We start from the raw sequence: 19,345 nt of genomic DNA on the forward strand, positions 1-19,345 counted from the left end.
ATAAATTTGGCCACAGGTATTAATCTATTAATGTCAGCATGATTTTCCTTTGGCCCAAGGAAAATGCCTTGCCAGTGCTACTGTTGTAAGGGTAGCTTGCCATTTGGTCTTTAGGTATCCCAGCTTTTTGAGATCCTGAGGTCTCTTTTGAAGTTTTGCGCTACAAACTTACTCAACCTTTGAGTACTCTGTAGCTACGCAGATGGTTTTTAGATACTTTGAAAAATGCAACTGTTTTTCAGTTTCTCACGTAGGCATCAGTATTCTTATGTAGTGGATACTTCTTCTGCTATGTTGGGAAAGTAGTGTCAAACCCAGCTATGCTCTGAAATATTTTACTCAGAACCTGAACATACAAGGACAGGGAGTTTACTTTATTCAGCTTTGGGGCATACTTCTGCTATTAAGATGGAAATTCCACATCTCTAGGAGTTGGTTTTTCAAATAAGTAGTCATGTGATTTAATAAGTTTTCTTTTTTTGATGGCAAGATCCTGTGGCTGTTCAGGATCTGTTTTTGTTGCCAGCAAAAACAAAACAAAACAACCACAGTGGTTTGGTTTTATTTCTTTGGGTTTTTTTTTTTTTTTTTTTTAGGAAATAGAAACTGCTGTGGAGACCTTTGTGTTTAAGAAGAAAGGTTGATCAACTCCAAGTTTAAAGGAGAGATAACATAGTCTTTGGATACGATCACACATGCTTCTTTCTTTCCGATATGCATCTTTTCACATTAAAAGAAAATACAATATGCAGAAATGTGGCCTTTGTAAGCTGGTTATGCAGTCCTTCTGCTGCTGATCTTCAGAATGAGCTGAGAAAAACAACTTTTCTGGTGGTGAAAACCACTCATATTGACATCTTAAGTCGTAAGAGGTTGTCACATTTCGACACAAGCCAAATTGCGAGGTTCTGCCTTGGGAAATATCCTAGTTCATTTCAAGCATAGAAAACTGTCTTCATCCTATGATAATGAGCAATTCCACAACTGATTGCTCTATCCATTTCCACCTGCCCTTTTCCCTCTTTCACAGGTCTTTCTGCAGTAGAAATCTTCTTTGCTACAGCAGAGTGCTTTATCAATACTGGGGAAGATTATCCTTTGAAATTACTCCCTCATTTTGAGAGGGAAAGAAAAGTTTGGCAGCAACCTATCCCCTTCCTCATGAGGGGCTACAGTTGGCTTAAATTATCTATATACCAGTGTTCAGAAATGGTCTATGTAACAACTGCCTCTGACATGAAAGGAATTTCCACTTGGAAATACCACACTTGTGCCAGAATACAGTTAGTGTTTGACCTTCCGGGCTGCTAACTATTTGAAAAATGCTTAGTAATGCTAATTCTGATTCCTGGATATTACTAATGTTTTTCTTGCTACCTAAGGTCTTATGGAGTTCATCTGAATTGAGCGCCTTGAAGGCAGTGGGCGCATGTTTGTGTTTTTGTAGATAGGGAATGAGAAGCACCCATGCTTCTGGCTCTTTTTCCATTCTAAGTACTGCTACAAGATGGTATTGAATAGAGAATCCCATCTTTTTCTTACAGCAGAACTTAAGCTTCCCAGGGCAGGTGAGTCCAAGAGTAGGCAAGATTCTTGTGAAGCTTTTTTAAACAAACCTTTCTGCTGTAACTGCTAAGAAGGAAAAATAGAGCAATTTCTTAAGTCTTGCTGGATCAGTGACTGGAAGCTGAAGAACTGTTGGCTAATTTTTTCTCCTTTAGCCCTTCATGGCAGTTTTTGAATGGATTAGCCAGAGCCTTCCCATATGTAAAAGTTTCTGGCCCTGTCATGGGGTCTCAAACTTGTCACATCCATCAAATTCCGTTTGAAAAACAGTGTACATTTGAAACACTGAAATTTCAGATGCTTGTACATTTGACACTGAGGCAAGGTTGGACTTATATATGGGAAAGCAGCATCTTAAAGCCACTACTTGCTGTTTTAGAATTGATTGCAGTGGAGTGTGCAGCTGCTTGAAGAAGAAAAAGTTAACCTCATTAAAATCACTGGATAATTCAAGTTGAGATCTAAGTGTACAGAAGGCATTTCTTGGTACTCTCTTTTGTAGTGCCAGTGAGTGTCCTTGAGGAAGCTCCTACGTAAGCATGCTTGCAGCTGGATGTGTACATGAACAGTTTAAGCAAGCTTAGGAGTACTGTGGGTGCTTTATTTCTGACACTGCTTTCCAGTGACAAAAAACATTTATCAAATTACAAAACTCTTGCAGAAGCAAAGATGTATAATTATAGAAATACAAAAGGAGAATGTTTATTGAGAACATTAGAAATGAAAACTAAACATGTTCCAAGGAATTCAAGTGACAGAGACGCAAGCCAGTGCCAAATGTTAAATGTCTGGGTTGCTTCTGAAACTGCCTAAAGTAGCTTCTAATCTGTTTGTGCACTAGAAGTGCTGATAACTTTGTACTGATTTACAGTGGCAGTAACTGAAACTGTGTTATTAGTATTGGTAATTATATTCAGGTCCTTTTCTTATAGTTACTACATTGAAGAATGAAATATGGTGTTAATCTTTTAAAGGTTGTCACTGAAACAAAAGTCTATTAAAGTATTTTACCTGGCTGCTGCAATAATAGGATATGCAATCAATTTAATAATCTGACTTTTGGAGTAGAGTTTGATCCTTTTATCTGAAAAACTTCTGTTTTGTATTAGCAGTTTAAGTATTTGCTAGGTGTAGTGGACTGTTTCATCATCTTCCATTGCATACTTCACCTCACGTTTGTTCTATATGATCTCCTCTTAAAAATCTTTCACGTTCTTCTTTACTTCGGTTTGTCATTTCATTCAACTTAATGTGAAGAAAAATGAGAAAATAGAATTTAAGCTACTGTAGCCCTAACATTCCATTTTCCACCTCCATATCATTGTTCTTGTGTGTGATAGTCCTCTTTTGCTCTTCCTAAAGGAATATTATAGAGTATAGTGTATTGCACAGATTTCCACTTAATGGCTGGCCAAAGGTACCACCATAATAGTTGCAATTGACAGGAAAAGAATTCTAGCCATCAGCCATTTATTTGGAAAACCATTTTCCCTTAGGCCTTGTAGTCTGTTACAAAAGAGGACACAAAATGCTTTTCAGTATAGTCCAGTAAGTAGAAAGCTAGTGCTCACAGGAAGGTAATTCAGAATTGGTGTTAGAATGAATTGTGTTCTTGTCACTCACATTTTAACACTCAAAATGTTGATTAGGAGGTATTTATTGCACTTTAACTCTATTCCTTAAATACTTATTTGAAGAAGTTGATTTCAGTTTTACTAGTGAAACCATCCATGCAATGGAAATAAATTGCACAGAGCTGAACTAAAAGGCTACTCTGATCTTTGTGGAATCTTTGCTTCAAGTAGGTGTGTGGAACTTTTCGGACAGACAGCAGTACAAACTCTGTACTGCTTTGTGAGCACATGCAGATTTAATAGGGGCATAAGCTGAAGAAAGGAAACAAGCGTTTTCTCCCTGGTTTTGGATTCATGCTTCTTAGGTCATTCTTCTGTAATGAAACTAAAGTAATAGGTAGCAACCTATGCAAAGGTGTGAGGTTTGAATTTTGATCGTATCCAGAGGCTGCTCTGGTAGGTAAAGAGCCAGCAGCAGCATTTAGGTGTAGGAACCAAAAACCATCTTCCTAAGTTAGAATCATGGAATCATAGAATTGCTCATGTTGGAAAGGACCTTCAAGATCATCAAGGCCAACCGCAACCTAACCATACTACCCTAACTCTAACAACCCACCTCTAAATCATGTCCCTGAGCACCACATCCAAACAGTTTTTAAACACATTCAGGGATGGTGACTAAACCGCCTCCCTGGGGAGTCTGTTCCAGTGCTTAACAACCCTTTCTGGAAAGAAATCTTTCCTGATTTCCAACCTAAACCTCCCCTGGTGCAGCTTGAGGCCATTTCCCCTTGTTCTGTCACCTGTCACCACTGAGAAGAGACCAACCCCGCCCTCTCTGCAATCATCTTTCAGGTATTTGAAGAGAGCAATGAGGTCTCCCCTCAGCCTCCTCTTCCCCAGACTAAACAGCTCCAGTTCCCTTAGTCGCTCCTTGTAGGGCATATTCTCCAAGTCCTTTCCCAGCCTTGTTGCCCTTCTTTGGACCTACTCCAGCACGTCCATGTCCTTTCTGTACTGAGGTGCCCAAAACTGAACACAGTACTTGAGGTGAGGCCTCACCAATGCCGAGTACAGGGGCAGGATGACTTCCCTAGTCCTGTGCACCACACCATTCCTGATCCAAGCCAGGATGCCATTGGCCTTCTTGGCCACCTGGGCACACTGCTGGCTCATGTTCAGCCGACTGTCCACCAGCAAGTTGCTAGAGACTGAAGCAAAACAGCATCGGCATAAAAAAGAAAGGAAAAAAGGTTTTGTGAGTCATGAGAAACGTAATACTAGTTTCATCAAGAATATCTACAAGACTTTTATCACCTGTTCTGCAGTTTCTTAGATATTGCTTTTACTGAATCCTTTCAGTGTTTTCCAAATGTGTTGCTCAAACTAGCTTTCCTCATAAGAATTTCAGCATTGGAGTGTAGAAGCCAAAAAAAAAAAAAAAGAGGAAGGAATCATTTTCTCCCTTCACACAGTTGACTTGAAATCTAACAAAACTGGCTGGTCTCAGAGATATTTAAGTTTATTAACAGTCAGATGAGATAAGTGTGGGAATACTATGGGGTTGTAGTGAAAAGCAGCAAGGAAATAACACTTAGTCTGTTGTGTCTGTACTAGAACCCTGCTACCTGAAGTAGATGCTTGCTTCAGTGTTTGTTTTAGATATGACAGTCTTTAAAGATTTTTCTGAGAGTACTGGAAGTTTCTTTTAGCAAACAAATGTCTGAGGCCAGGGAGCAGCTTAATGCAGTTATTTGCCTCTGTCCATTTACTTATGATTTCTTACTATTTCCTTATAATTTGGTAATTATTTGAAGTCTAATAATGTTTTATTGTATTTTATGAAATTTTTGTTACTGGAAACTCTCATGAGATTTGCCTGGAGCTTTCTAGAATGTGTATATCTGTTTATACATTTTATTACGTTTTTTGAGACATTTACACTGGCTGCATGTGACTTGAGCCTGTCACCTCTGCTCTTTCAAATAAACACCATTTCTTGCCTACTGTGCTGCTTTGATCTTCTGGAAACTTTGGTCTTCTGGAACCAATTTAATTTCCCTCCCCTTCCTGTTCCTCCCCAAATGCATCTTGAAGTGGTTGCATGCTTTGACAAATCTTACTTCTGCAAGTTTGCTCTCTCCACAGTGATTACTGTTTTACTCTTGTAACTACATATTTTTAATGTAGGATCATCTTACTTTTTTTTTTTTTTTTTAACCTCTTGAAGAGGTAGGTTTTTACAACCCATAAGTTTCACTTGATTCATATAGCTATTATCCTGTTATGTTTACAGTCAGATCTCATTCTTCAAGTCCCTTCAGCTTTTTGGGTATATATCCATGGGTCATAGTTCTTTCTTTGTTAGTACTGTTGTTTTGTTAAGAGGCTTTATCTACTTGCTAGATATGGCAGGCACATCTCAAATGTAGCTACAAAACAGGCTGAATGATTAATAAAATGCTTAAAAATCCTATGCGACACTTGTAAGCCATGGATCTGCTTCTGGAATAGTTCTTTGTCATGAAAAGCACAGATACTAACACTTGTAAATTTCAAACTTCAACAGTGTGAGTCCAAAACTAAGAGTGAACTTTGAGTCATTAGCGTTGGAATGAGAAATGATGCTGCTGACAAGTTATGATTTCAGAAAGTGCTAGCCTTAATCAGTGTACAGAGGGTGTGTAAAAGGGATGCACTCAGTATTCTGGGCAGCAATGCCTTCTTAATAATAAAATAATGATAAATGTTTGGTAGTACGTATCATCCTGCTAGAAAACCAAAAAAGCCTGGCCTGTATCTTCATTATTATGGGAAATTTATGCCCAGCCCTTTCCAAAGCACCTTGTTTCAGTTGGCTCTCTTTGGACATTTGAGGACTAATATCTTAATGAATAAAATAAAAAACTAACTTGTGAAGGATACTGGTCAAATACACTTTGCACTGTAAGTACACTGCCAAAGATTACACCTGCAGTATCACCAGTTAAAATGTGATCAAAGTTTCTGAAAGTCAAAGTAAGTTATGTGAGAACACCTACAGTATTTTTTTAACTTAAGTAATTATTTTAGAATAGCTTCTCAAATTTTGCCCAGGTATTTTTTCAGTGTGTGAATATACATATGCGCAACAGCAAAGCTAAAGTTAAGTTGGTTTTTTTTTATATGCAGGTCTCTACAATCCAAGAACTTGTTACTGGTTATGAAGCCTCTCTGAGAACTTGTGACCTTTTTGGTCCATGTGGTAAGTTTCTATGTATTGATTCTTGTATTAATTATGATGTAATTACAGTTTATGGCAGTTAAGAATTGTTGAAGTGCTGAAACTTTTTTGCAAGAAAAGGCTGCAGTACTTCTTAGTAAATGAAAGCACTATAGGAAATACTTGATGAATCTGCTGCTCTTTGTGTTTTGTGCTTATTTTTCAAGTGCAGTGTTCAGTCTTTCTAGTTAATGTAACCTTTTCCATTCTGTTCCAGAAAACGGAGAGAGAGAGCCCCCAACGACGCTACTCTGGGTTCGGTATTTCCTGGCACAGCACTTTGACAAACTTGGCCAGTGTTCTTTGGCCTTGGATTACATTAATGCCGCAATTGCAAGCACTCCAACATTAATAGAACTATTCTATTTAAAAGCAAAAATTTACAAGGTAAAAAGTGAATTTGGACATGTGGAGTATATGTTTGGAAAAAAAAAAAAAAAACGACAAAAAAGCCCCATGAAACTGATGTGAATGTGTGGATAGCACTGTGGGTATTGACTTCTGTGCAGATTCCTTTTTGTGCACTGTTCTGTCAGTAAGAAAATGAATTCTATTCATTTATATTCTTCTGTTTTGTTTAGATTTTTAAAAGTGAGTCACAGCTTAAAGCAAATCGTTCTTAAAAAATGTATATATGTATAAATATGGTGTGAAAGAGGGGGGGACAGGCAGGAATATTGTCTTTTTGTTCCTTCTGAAAGAGAAATACCAGTAATTTTCAGTGTCAAGAGTTGGTCCATATAAAGTTTATCTTGAAAGTTAGTTTTTTAATTTCTCCATAACTATTTTCTTCCCAACAGCATGTAGGTAACCTGAAGGAAGCTGCCAAATGGATGGATGAAGCACAATCTTTGGATACTGCTGACAGATTTATCAATTCTAAATGTGCTAAATACATGCTGCGAGCAAATATGGTGAAGGATGCAGAGGAGATGTGTTCTAAATTCACTAGGGTAAGTTTACTACTGCAATGAAGGGAGGTTTTGTTTGGTTCTGACAGTTCTTGTTTAACTTTGCTCATGTAAGTATTAATTTTTGACTAAAATCAGAAAATTATCTTTTTCAAGTGTCCATTTTGAAGGTAATGCATGTCATAACTTGTACTTAGTGATAAATAACTATGTGAAGAGCCAGTAAGTTTTGAAAAAATGGTTATTCAGAGATACTTGTCCAGAAGTAACTTCTGTAGTGACGTACTTCTAAAGTGCCTCTCTGAAAATGCCTCCAATGGATACCTTGTTAGCAAAATCTGCCATTTGCCAATAACATAATCTGAGCTAACTGCACAGGAATATGCAAACTACTACATTCATTGTGACTTAACACTAACATAGATGTAATTTGGACTTGAACATTTCGTTCATTAAAACTAGTACTACAGACTAAAATTTTATAAAGCAGTTCCATGTATAAAAGTCAGGACAAACAGTTTAAATGTGATAATGTTTTTTATATTTAGGTTCAACAAGTCTGGATTTCCATATTATTTGTGTAACTAACTATGAAAGACAGATACATGGTGGGGTTTCCGTATATAAGTTAGGTCACAGCAATCCCAGATATGTGTACAGACTGAGAGAAGAACTCCTTCCCTGCAGGGGTGCTCTCAAGGACTTGGGAGTTCTGATGGATGAAAAACTTGATGTGAGTGAACATTGTGCACTTGCAGCCCAAAAAGCCAACTATATCCTGGGCTGCATCAAAAGAGGGGTGGCCAGCAGGATGGTGGAGGTGGTTGTCTCCTTCCACTCTGTCCCTGTGATGACCCACCTGGAGCACTGCATCCAGGCCTGGGGCCCCCAGCACAAAAATGACATGGAGCTGTTGGAGCAGATCCAGAGGAGGGCCACAAAGGTGATGGAGAGGATTGGAACACCTCTCCTATGAGGACAGGCTGAGGGAGCTGGGCTTGTTTAGCTTGGAGAAGGGAAGGCTCAGGGAAAACTTCACTGCAGCCTCCTAGAACTTAAAGGGAGCTTGTAAACAGGAGGGAGACCGACTTTTTACATAGTCTTGATAGCAATAGGACAGTGGAAAGTTGTTCTAAACTAAAAGAAGGGAAATTTAGATTAATTGTTATATCAGGATGAAATTTTTCACTGAGAGGGTGATGAAGAACTGGGACGAGTTGCCTAGAGAAGTTGTGGATGCCCCATCCCTGGTTGCATTCAAAACTAGGTTGGATGAGGCCCTGGGTAGCTTGATCCTAGTGGGTGGCAATCCTGTCCACAGCAAGAAGATTAGAACTAGATCTTAAAGGGCCCTTCCAACCCAAACCATTCTGGAATTCTGTGAAGTCACTGTGTATGCATGTGTGAAGGCAAGGGCAAGAAGTGTGAGAATACCAGTAGTAAGATAGGATAAATCTGTTCCTAAATATTTAAATATTATGAGTTGAATGTTCTGATATATTGAAACACTAATCTGGTTCAGGCAATTATTTTTTTAAAGTCATTTGAATTTATCCCTCTGTGACTTGAGAAGCATTAAGGTATCACAAGTAGAGCTCTCAGCTATGGAGATGTTATATCAATTTTACATGGTATTGCAAGTAGTTTCCTATTGACAAGCTGTAACTAGTCATATTTGAAAAAAGATGGTAAACTATAATGGCAAAAAGTGATAATAATGCTTATTTCAGGAAGGGACTTCGGCTATGGAAAACCTAAATGAGATGCAGTGTATGTGGTTCCAGACTGAATGTGCTGCAGCTTATCAAAGGCTAGGGAAATATGGTGATGCCTTGAAAAAATGTCACGAAGTAGAAAGGGTAAGTAGGTAAACACATTTTTTTCCTGTTAATAAAGATATTTGCTGTGGTAAACAGCACAATTTTCTTTGCATAGAAGCTTTCTAAAGTAATTTCTAAAATGGGTTAATTCTTGATGATTTATTGTAATAGCTAAGGATGACATCTGTTATCTATTATGTGCAAAACTATTGTGAAATAGTGAAAAAGATTCAATATAAAATATTATGTCTCTTACCTACTACTTGTACACTAGCTTCATGCTGTCTTTTTGCTAATTGTTTTTTTACTAGAGCAATTGTATTTCAATTGGCTTTTACAGACTGCCTAAGCCTTTGAACAATATCTTTATAGTTTTTGCAAACAAAATGAGATTTTCCTGGGTTTATTGGTCCTACTAACAGGTTCACTTGGATGGTCAGTATTGTAAGAATAGTTCTGTGCTTGTTAAATAATGCCTGTAGTAGCAGTTAAAATTTTATCTCCATTTACTTAAAAAAATAGAGTAAGCCAGGGAAATGCCTTAGACTTGGTTTCCTTTTTTTCCCCTCCTTGAAGCATTTTTTTGAGATAACGGATGATCAGTTTGACTTCCACACATACTGCATGAGAAAGATGACTCTTCGTGCCTATGTAGACCTTTTGAGATTAGAAGATGTGCTCAGGAAACATGCCTTCTACTTCAAAGCTGCTCGATCAGCAATTGAAATCTACTTGAAGCTTCATGATAATCCTCTTACCAATGAAAGCAAAGAACAAGAAGTGAATTCAGGTATCTAGACTATAATGGAGGCTCGTGTGTATGAAAAGTAAAAGCTTTTTAAGCAATATGAGTTATGTGCTATAGAATCAGTGAGTTGTAACGTAAATGCCTTGTTCCATTTCTGTTGCTTATTGTTTGATCAGTAACTGGAAAGAAATCACAGATAACATAGTACAGCTTTTTTTTCCTCTGTTCTCCCCTGATCATATTGTAAAATCAGTATGTGAATGAACCTAGCTATAGTTGGAGTATTTGAGGAGTAGTATTTCAGAACCTTAAGAGGAAAAATCAAATTGAATTCACCCATTTATCCATTTAAACAGAAGATAAATGTCATTAACAGGTGAATTAGGAAACATAATGGATAGATTTGGTGGGAAAGCAGTCTGACTTGCTGTGAGAATTGTATTTTAATGTGTATTTAATCTTTATAGATTTTGTAGTATTACTTCATAATAATACTAGTTAGCATTGCTTTACATTTGATCATTTTTCACGTAACTTCAAGGCCAAAAATACATGGATAAGTTTGTATTAGCAGAAGTAATACACTAAATTCATTTGAAACTAGTGTTTAAAGAGGAAAGAGATTATTTTTGGAAACCAGCTGTGCGTGTCATGGATGTCAGAGTATTCAATGACAAGTGATTTATGAGGATTTTTTTTTATCGTAAGAAAATAGTTGCTTGTTCTTTTGTGGAATCATGGTGACCGTCAACTCTGCAGTAATTGTTGACAAAAGGGATTAAATTAATGCTTAGCTTTTTGCAAAGGGAAGGATGTTTAACAAGGAGATTTAAAAAAAAAAAAAAAAAAAGCCAGCAAGTTGAACTAAACCAAAAATGCCACTTTATGTTGCTAATACAATCTTACCTTTTATTGCGGTGAACGAGTTCTTCCCCTCTTGATTGATTGATTGTATGTACGATGCACATACGAAAAGAGTCACATTTCACAGCACAGTTCAACTTTGCATCATTTTTCTCTTTGATTTTAATTTTGTTTCTTTCTATAATCTAGCAGAATATAATAAAAATTAAAGTGAGGAAGACTGTTAAGTCATGTAGTTCATGTGCCTGCTGAATTGAAATTTAGAAGGCTTATCCACAGGGGAAGAACGAATGGGTAAAGACGTTTTTCTCCTTGTTCCACCATTTCAGTGGTGGCTGGCCCCAGTATGGGCCTAGTAGATGTTGTGATGCCATAGCCACAAAAAGCATGCATGTTCCTCAGTAGCTTGTTCTTCTGTTCCTTGCCACATTATTTGTTCAAATCCTGTTGTCTGTGAAAAACGACAGAAGACAAGTGGAAATTACAGTGTAATTCCAGCTGAAGTGGGAATGGGGAAGGGTGAAGACTTCTCACTTCTTTCTGTATGAACCTGTAGGAAATCATGTTTTTTGTGTATTCTTCATCTGTAAATCTGAACCCATCAAACAGCATAGAGTCTCCTATAATGGTATTATTTAACACATACTGGAATATTTTACCTCTGTGTTCTCCAAACAATACCAATTGTTGCTTGCATCCATTTAGGTATAACAATGACATACAGAAAATCAAGGCTATTATCAAGGCTGTATATGGATCAGGCACATTAATGAAAGTTAACAGGCTTGTTCTAAGTTGAAGTCTAAACCAGTCAGGATGCTTTAGATAGAAAGTTAGAAAGAAGCTGAGCCACAATCAATGCATGAGCTCAGTATTACCTTTCAAAACCATTATCCGTTTTCTATAGCAAAATCTGTCACATAGATTTAACAACTTCCTGTAGTTAATCTTTCAAGTAGCGGAGGCTTTTTCTTAACAACTCTCACAGAGTAAATAAACAAGATGGAGTGTTGTGTTATAACCCAGCAGTGAAGTTGGACGATGTGGTGATATGATACTCTGGCAAGTAAAAGTGTACTGAAGTGGATGGAAGGGCATAGTGGCATTCCTGAGTGGTGTTTGAGACACACACCTTAATGAAATGATTACTGTATTTGTTACTTAATCTATAGAAAATCTCTCAGCCAAAGAACTGAAGAAAATGCTTAGCAAGCAAAGAAGAGCACAGAAGAAAGCAAAACTTGAAGAGGAAAGAAAGCATGCAGAAAGAGAGCGACAACAAAAGAATCAAAAGAAAAAGCGAGATGAAGAGGAAGAAGAAACTAGTGGACCTAGGGAAGAACTAGTTCCTGAAAAACTGGAAAGGGTCAGCATGGTGTCTTTGTTAACTTTGTGTCACTATCTTAAAAATAATACAGATTTATTGTCAGGTTTTTCTAAAATAATCCATCAGTTTGTATAAAATCACTTCTGCCTGCAAAGATACCTTTTATTTATAGTCTACTTATACTAAAGAAAAGTAAGTTTTTCTCTGATAAATTGAAATTCTATGTTTGTATTACTGCTTTAAATGTTGGTTCTTTCAATAGTAAGCCATCTTTCACTAAGATGCTGATCAAAAAGGTGATTCTTGCCCGAAGTACTGTTAGTTTTCATATAGCAAAAAGAGAAAAAAATTAACAGAAACGTGATTGCCATCCACAAAGTATGAAGACAAAGCCAGTATTTCCCTAGGCACAAAGAATTTTCCTTTATCAAAGTAACTTTAAGAAGTTTAAACTTTTTGTCTGAGGTGGTCATATTTTCTTTTTAACTGCTAACTTAGAACAGAACCAATTACACTGCGTGAGTAGCACTAGAGTTAGCACTGCTGGTGCCTTTGTTGATATGAAATCATGAGCACACACCCTGAAATCTTAGCTTTCTGAATTTTATTTGAATAGTACGTGAGCACTTCACCTTTGGCCTCTGATTGTTTAAATGCTCTGAATAACAAACTAATATTGGTAGATTGTGTCAGACATTTATTTGAATTCTTTACTTCCGTTGTGTGTTTATTAACAGGCAGAGAATCCATTAGAAGAAGCCATTAAGTTCCTTATTCCACTTAAGAATCTTATTGGAGACAACATAGACACACATTTATTAGCATTTGAAATATACTTTAGAAAAGGTAAAGTATCGCTTATTTTTATTTTTGTTCTACTAATTTTTAATTCTTCACTGTGACCAGTGCTATCTGACTGTTGCCTAAAATTGCCTGAAACAGACAATTCCTTAGCTGACTGAAGCAGGGGCCTACATGATACTCAGAAATCGTGGGGCATATACAATACAAAATGCTAAGAAGAAAATAAGTTTTAGCACACACTGATGAATACTGTAGAAATTCTACCTGTAGTTTGTTCTTTAGCTAGGGGAACACAAAGCCAAAGAGATAATGTTACTATCTATGCAATTTTGTCAGTTTGATCTATACGAATTTCTTTATTCTTAAGAAGCTTAAATGCACAATGTAAATCTGTTTGAATTCTCTGTAGGCCTTGGTATTTCTAATGTTTGTACTAGATTTACTAAACAAAACGATAGCTGATACACAGAGCTAGAAGAAGTTGCATATTCTTAATCTCAATATGCTTTTGTTTTCTCCCTTCCCACAGGAAAGTTTCTGTTAATGTTACAGTCTGTCAAAAGAGCTTTTGCTATCAACAGTAATAACCCGTGGCTACACGAGTGCTTGATAAAATTCTCTAAAGCTGGTATGTGTATAGGAAGTACGTACATATGGATGTATAAGGATATAGGCGGTAACGTGAACAGATGCATAAATACATGTTTTTCTGATGTGTAAATATACTCTTGAAACGCAAACTGAAGTCAAGACAAAAACAAATGGTTTGTTTTTCTAGGCAATATCTAAGAAAGATTGTGCTATGCAGGGTACAATATATATGAATTTTATGTACTCCTTCCTGCATTAATCCACCAGGTGGACCCAGTAAGTCACTGGCTAGATTTCACAGAAGTAGGTGTTCCAAAGTCCCTTGAAATTCCTAGAAGTTTTAAGAAAACGTGTCAAATATAGGAGAGAGATTTTGACTGAGGCAAAGTATGTATTGTGAGCTTCTTGTGCTAGGTGGCAGAAAATACACATAGCAGAGAGCTTGTGGGAATGATTCATCTATGAATGCATCTATAATGCTTTTATAGAGTTAAAATGAAATTGTGTAAATGCTTCTTCTTCATTTTAAGTGCAACTAGGTTGATTTTTAGAAGTCTATTAATAAATGATGTAAAACAAAAGCTACAAAGGATAGAAACTGAACAAGCACCGTAGAGTTTATACATTTCTTAAATGTTATATCTGGTTTGGTCTGAAGAAGTATTAACAAACCAAGTGTTTTCTTTTGTCATATGAATCAGCTTATCAGCCTAAACATAAAGTCTTGAATTTTTGGATGATAAACTATACATAAGACAGTATGAAGAGGAACTGGTTGCATATTTCTCGCTGACTTCATTCCCAATTAGGTGATTTAAAATCACTGTGACTAGTAGCATATGTTTTCATCAGCTCGTGTATGTGTTTGCAGCAAACAGTTTTCAAAACGTAATCAGTCTGACAGATTTGTTTTCTGAATACTGAAGTTTGTCCTGACTTGTAATACTGTTGAACTGAAATTTGTTTCTGGGCACAAATTTGTGAATTCAAAAGATGTTCTGCAGTGATATTTGTTGTTTCACATTGTTTTCTACAGTTGTCTAAAAGTATTTTTTTTTTTCCATCTCTCCCTCTTACCCTCCCCCTTTCCAGTGTCTGACCATAGTAACCTCCCAGAAATTGTGAGCAAGGTCCTAACTCAAGAAATGCAGAAAATCTTTGTCAATAAAAATTTGGAAAGTTTTAATGAAGAGTTTCTCAAACACAATGCTACCTCCATTCAGCACCAACTTTCAGGTTTGTTTAACTTTCTAATGCTTTTGAAAATGAGTTGATTTCAGTGTTTCAAATCACCAGTCAATTCCTTCATTATACATAAATTGAAATGAGCCAGAAACTTGCCTGCTTACTTTTTTCTCTGCCTGCTTGTACCACTCAAAGCAAACAAAACAAAACAAAGAAACCTCACGACTTAATTCACTTTGTGTATTAGATGCATAAAGAACCTGCTTCTTAGCTCTCTGAAGTGTAATAGAATATAAAGTGTAATAGCATAATACTTACAGTGATTTTGGTAGCTTAAGTATGGAAGCACTGTCGTCCCTTCTGTTTCAGCTTTTAATGTTGAAATAATTAGAAAATATAAAACAAAACAAAAATGTTTAGCTAATGTAATTATAAAAATCCTAGATGTTAAGCAGTGCTTTTTCCCTCGGAATGTCTCGGAGATGTTCTCACAACTTTGTCAAATAGCAAAAGCACAAATAAAAATATAATGACAAACTTTTTACTTTCACTTTTCAATTTTCATTACTAATCTCACTTAGTCTTCAAAAGTTATCCAAGCTCTATCAGGATTCTCTGGAGAAAGTTAGCTGTTCTCTAACTGATTGCCTTGCTTAAAGCAAGGTTTGGTAAGTCACCCCAAACTTAAGAGCCCTGTTTCAGGACAGCATCTTGAGAGAATGACTAGCACCCCCTCCCTTTGAGCAGGTTCAGGATTTGGGAAGTCAAATACAGGTATCTCAGCAGATATTTGCTCCTGAGTCTTTCAGATGTGGTGTCCTACTCTTTTCATCTGGTTAGGCTTCTAACCGGATGCTTTCCAGGTTCTGCTTTCTCTCCCCATGTTACTATGGGAATACGTTTACTTTGTCCCAGTCATTGTGCAGGATTCAGTGTGTCTGTATGTGCAGTATTGTGTTCAGTAATGCTATTACCTCAATGTCGTGTTTTCATTTTTCTTGTGATAAGGTGCAAAAATGATGTATTTTCTGGACAAATCGAGGCAAGAAAAAGCAATTGCTGTGGCTACTAGATTGGATAAAAACATGAGAGACAAAAATGTGAAGGTAAAAAATACAGTATTTAAAGACAAATGTGTGGGACCTTAAAGAATGTACACTTAACCGTATGATAACATACATGTTTTATATTTCATGATAAGTATTCAGAAGAGTCATGTTTTTGAACTTTATATCTGATAATTATCAGATTAGCAGAGTTTAACAGCACATCTTTTTAGTATTAAAACAACAGTAAATTTCATTTATTGACTGTTACTTTTCTTTCTGTAGACATTAACCAAGGTTTTCGAGGCGCTGCTTGACGGCAGTTTTGGAAGTTGCCACACTCAATGTGAAGAATATCAAGCAGCGTGTCATAAACTGTTTCCTTTTACATCTGCCTTTATGCCTGCCACAAACGAGGATGATAGTGGCATTGCATCTGTGAATCATACAGCCATTAACCATGACTTACTGTCTAATGAAATATGAGGTAGCATATGCAAGCCCGTGTGTGTGCGCCTACAGATCTACACACACGTACAAAACTCTGACTGTCATTACATGCTGGCTGGATACGGATCAGGGTTACTTTTCCAGGTTGTATTTTAATATCTTTAACAGGTCTAAAATGAAATATTTGGATAGTTACATGAAATGGAGTATACTATTAGTTTTTTTTTTTTCCTCCCAACAAAAACTGCCAATATTTATGTAAACATTATCTTTAATCGGCATTTTTCATGTTTATACTTGTACAGTTTTAAGTCTTTTAATAATCCATCGGCCCTCCCTCACAAAAGGAAAAATTATGGATGTTAGACTGCTTTCACAAGTGTCATTACATATACATACAAATGTGATCATATCTTGTTAATAAATTATCTTCTGAGCATTTTTAGCAGATGAAGGCAGAAGTGCTGCTTGAATTACCCTCTTCATCTTTTACTGTTGTTCTTGGGATTTTTTAATTTTCTTTTTTTTTTAATCTTTGCTCAGTTTGGTTTCTTTTGAAGCACAGTGAACGTTGGCGGTTTGCATGTTTTTGTAAGGTGTGTGTCTTATGGAACCAGTGATGATGGGTATGAAGATTAGGTTTGTGTAAAAACTGAGGTTTTTTTGAAAACTGTATTCTATCTACCTTGTGTTCCATAACTATTATTTCTTAAGTTTATGATCAGTTTAACATTTTCTGTTTGAGTATTCTCAAGCAATTCCCTGAAAATGCAATGAATTTGATACTGTTTGTTGTTGTTGTTTTTTTTGTTACTGTTCCATCTTACCCTTCTTTCTCTCACTTCTGGTTTCTCCCCATCTGTTCACTTACTGACACTTAAGTTAAAAAAGCTGCTCCAATATTGGGTAAATGCATAAGGTACAGTAATGGGGGATACAGTTCCTCTCTACATCCTAAAAGTTCACTGCTAAGTTTACTGTATTACCTCCATTAAAAGTCTTAGTTGTGAATTTACGGCCAACATGCCAGTCCTTCTCATGCCTAAATACTATTGCTTTAGGTGCTGCAAAGCAAGTAGTATGTGAGGAGTGTGTTTTATATTTAAAAACTGTTCAAGGGAGCACAAAGAAGATGACTACAAATCACAACGAACCTTTTTCTTACTCTGTATTCTGGTGCATTAACTATTAAATATACAACACATGAGAATGGAAGTTTGAATCTAATATACCTATTTAAAGCATAATGCTGGACAAAATGGCTACATACGACAGCTTTACATTCTATAAGAACTGCTATCAAAATATAACTATACTGTGGCTTGTACAGAAAATCCATTTTCTGGAAACTGTAATGGAATCATTCAGTCGGTTTTGTTTTTATTTCACTGCAATGTAAATAATTTCAGTAATATTAACTAGCCCCTCTAAGGCAAATATGAATTCATGAAGAGGGGATTTTATTAAGACAAATAAACTGTTCTAATTAAAATTCTCCTTTGTGTGTCATCTATTTAGATTCAAAATTGTTGAATGGAAAACTCACTGTAAAATATTGCCAACATATGTTATGCTGTAATAAATTATTTTGTACACACTTGCCTTTGCTTTGGAATTTTTGTGTATTTATGGACATCGAACTTCAGCCCGTTACACATTTGTTAGCTTCTTTTCAATTCAGTTGCGTATTTGCTGGTTTAACCCAAACTCTAATGACTATTTATTTTATTGATATATAATATAGTAATATACTACCCTTAGAAACATGGCAGGTCTTTTTTATCTTACATATTCACCGTGCCATTTGCTGTTGAACAGCCTGCTCAAAGGTGGCTCAGGCAGGGAATGGTAGCTGACCATTATGGAGTTGTTTTGGCTCAGCTGACCCCAGAAGTGCTTCATCAGCCTGCGTATGGTGAAGACCTTGGTACAGTCTCTTCTGTCTCGAGTGATGACACTGTGCTAGAAATTCAGATCTTCAGAAGAAGGCTGCAGCAGTATGGATGGAAAGGTGAGGCTGCTATTTCAGTCCTCTGGCATCTGTTAAGCTTGTTTCAGTTCGATTTATAAAAAAAAAAAAAATCAAAAATACTCAGCCTATCTTTTCAGCAGTTTGTTGCTTGAGAAAATGGATAGTCTTGACTTTCAGGCTTCTAGAATGTTAGTACTTCTTTTGATATTTCTGAAAATAGAGACTGATTTTTCTGTCATGCAATGTGAGGTTATTTTTCTCTTGGAAGTACTGGAGGCATAAGCTGCTGAGTTTTCTTTGGGGCTGTTGTAAACCGTTGCGAAGAAAGTGTAAAGTAGTAAGGCACGAGTAACAAATTTAAGGGAGAACAACAAATGACAAGCAAGCGTGTTTTTCTTTAAAATACTGTGAAATGATTTGGTGTCTTTTCAGTAGATCTGAATTCAGAAAAGGCATCAAGCGGAACAGGCCAGGTAAGTCTTCCAAGAGGAAACATGCCATAATACATAAATGCTAACAGTGTTCACATGTCAAATCAGTGCTTCACATTTCAACTTAGTGAACTTTGCATTCAGCTGGCCCAGTTCAGCTCTGTTCAACTCTTTCATTCTGTCTTATGTTCTTCATCACTTACTCCTTCCTCCTCTAGCAAATGCCAGGAGGTAGCTAGTCTTTCCTTATCAGTCCACTGGCATCAAAATAGTTGCTTGGATGCGTCAAGAATCTGTGGACAACCCAGAACCAGTTTGTGGAGGTAACCTGCAAGTTGAACAGCCTCAGATCTCCTTCACCCCAGCAGTCTCTCCCTGTGCCTGGTCTCAGATCTGAGTCTGGTTTTCTGTTCTGAAAGGAGGCAAGCCAGGAGAGCGGGTAAGAGCTGAGACTCAGGGTATTTCCTATTTTCACCACCACCTACTCCTTTGACCCACAGGGAGATGGAAGGAGTGTCAAACACAGCATGGAAACTTCTACATTGACTTTAATTCTAGACACACTGTGGTAAGGACTGGTAGAGCTTTCTTTGTAGCAGTGCTTCTGGCAAGGAGAAGTGGCAAGTGCAGGCAGGGAGTGAAGCGCTGATCATCTACAAGTAGTGCTGTAGCTAAATCTCTGAAATTTATTCCTGATTCAAACCTGAACAGCCTGGAAGAATTGATAAAGACCAAAACGTACTCCAGATGTAGTAAGAGGTAAAAATAACTTATTTTTTTTAAAGCCTTTGACT

At 36.8% G+C, this 19,345-nt stretch overlaps 1 protein-coding gene across 4 annotated transcripts in view; it reads left to right on the forward strand.

The window, feature by feature from the left end:
- NAA16 (N(alpha)-acetyltransferase 16, NatA auxiliary subunit) overlaps window positions 1–17,748 on the forward strand; it is a 65,750-nt gene extending 48,002 nt beyond the window's left edge. For all 4 annotated transcript variants that reach the window (XM_021374762.1, XM_021374769.1, XM_021374778.1 and 1 more), the window contains 11 exons: window positions 6,312–6,384; window positions 6,620–6,789; window positions 7,203–7,355; window positions 9,044–9,172; window positions 9,710–9,923; window positions 11,918–12,111; window positions 12,810–12,918; window positions 13,406–13,504; window positions 14,560–14,703; window positions 15,661–15,758; window positions 15,984–17,748. In XM_021374762.1, the coding sequence (XP_021230437.1) occupies window positions 6,312–6,384; window positions 6,620–6,789; window positions 7,203–7,355; window positions 9,044–9,172; window positions 9,710–9,923; window positions 11,918–12,111; window positions 12,810–12,918; window positions 13,406–13,504; window positions 14,560–14,703; window positions 15,661–15,758; window positions 15,984–16,184 (1,584 nt within the window). In that variant the 3' untranslated portion in view covers window positions 16,185–17,748. The remainder of the gene's footprint in view (window positions 1–6,311; window positions 6,385–6,619; window positions 6,790–7,202; window positions 7,356–9,043; window positions 9,173–9,709; window positions 9,924–11,917; window positions 12,112–12,809; window positions 12,919–13,405; window positions 13,505–14,559; window positions 14,704–15,660; window positions 15,759–15,983) is intronic.

Source organism: Numida meleagris, chromosome 1 (genome assembly GCF_002078875.1).
Source record: "Numida meleagris isolate 19003 breed g44 Domestic line chromosome 1, NumMel1.0, whole genome shotgun sequence".
Lineage (NCBI taxonomy): Eukaryota > Metazoa > Chordata > Aves > Galliformes > Numididae > Numida > Numida meleagris.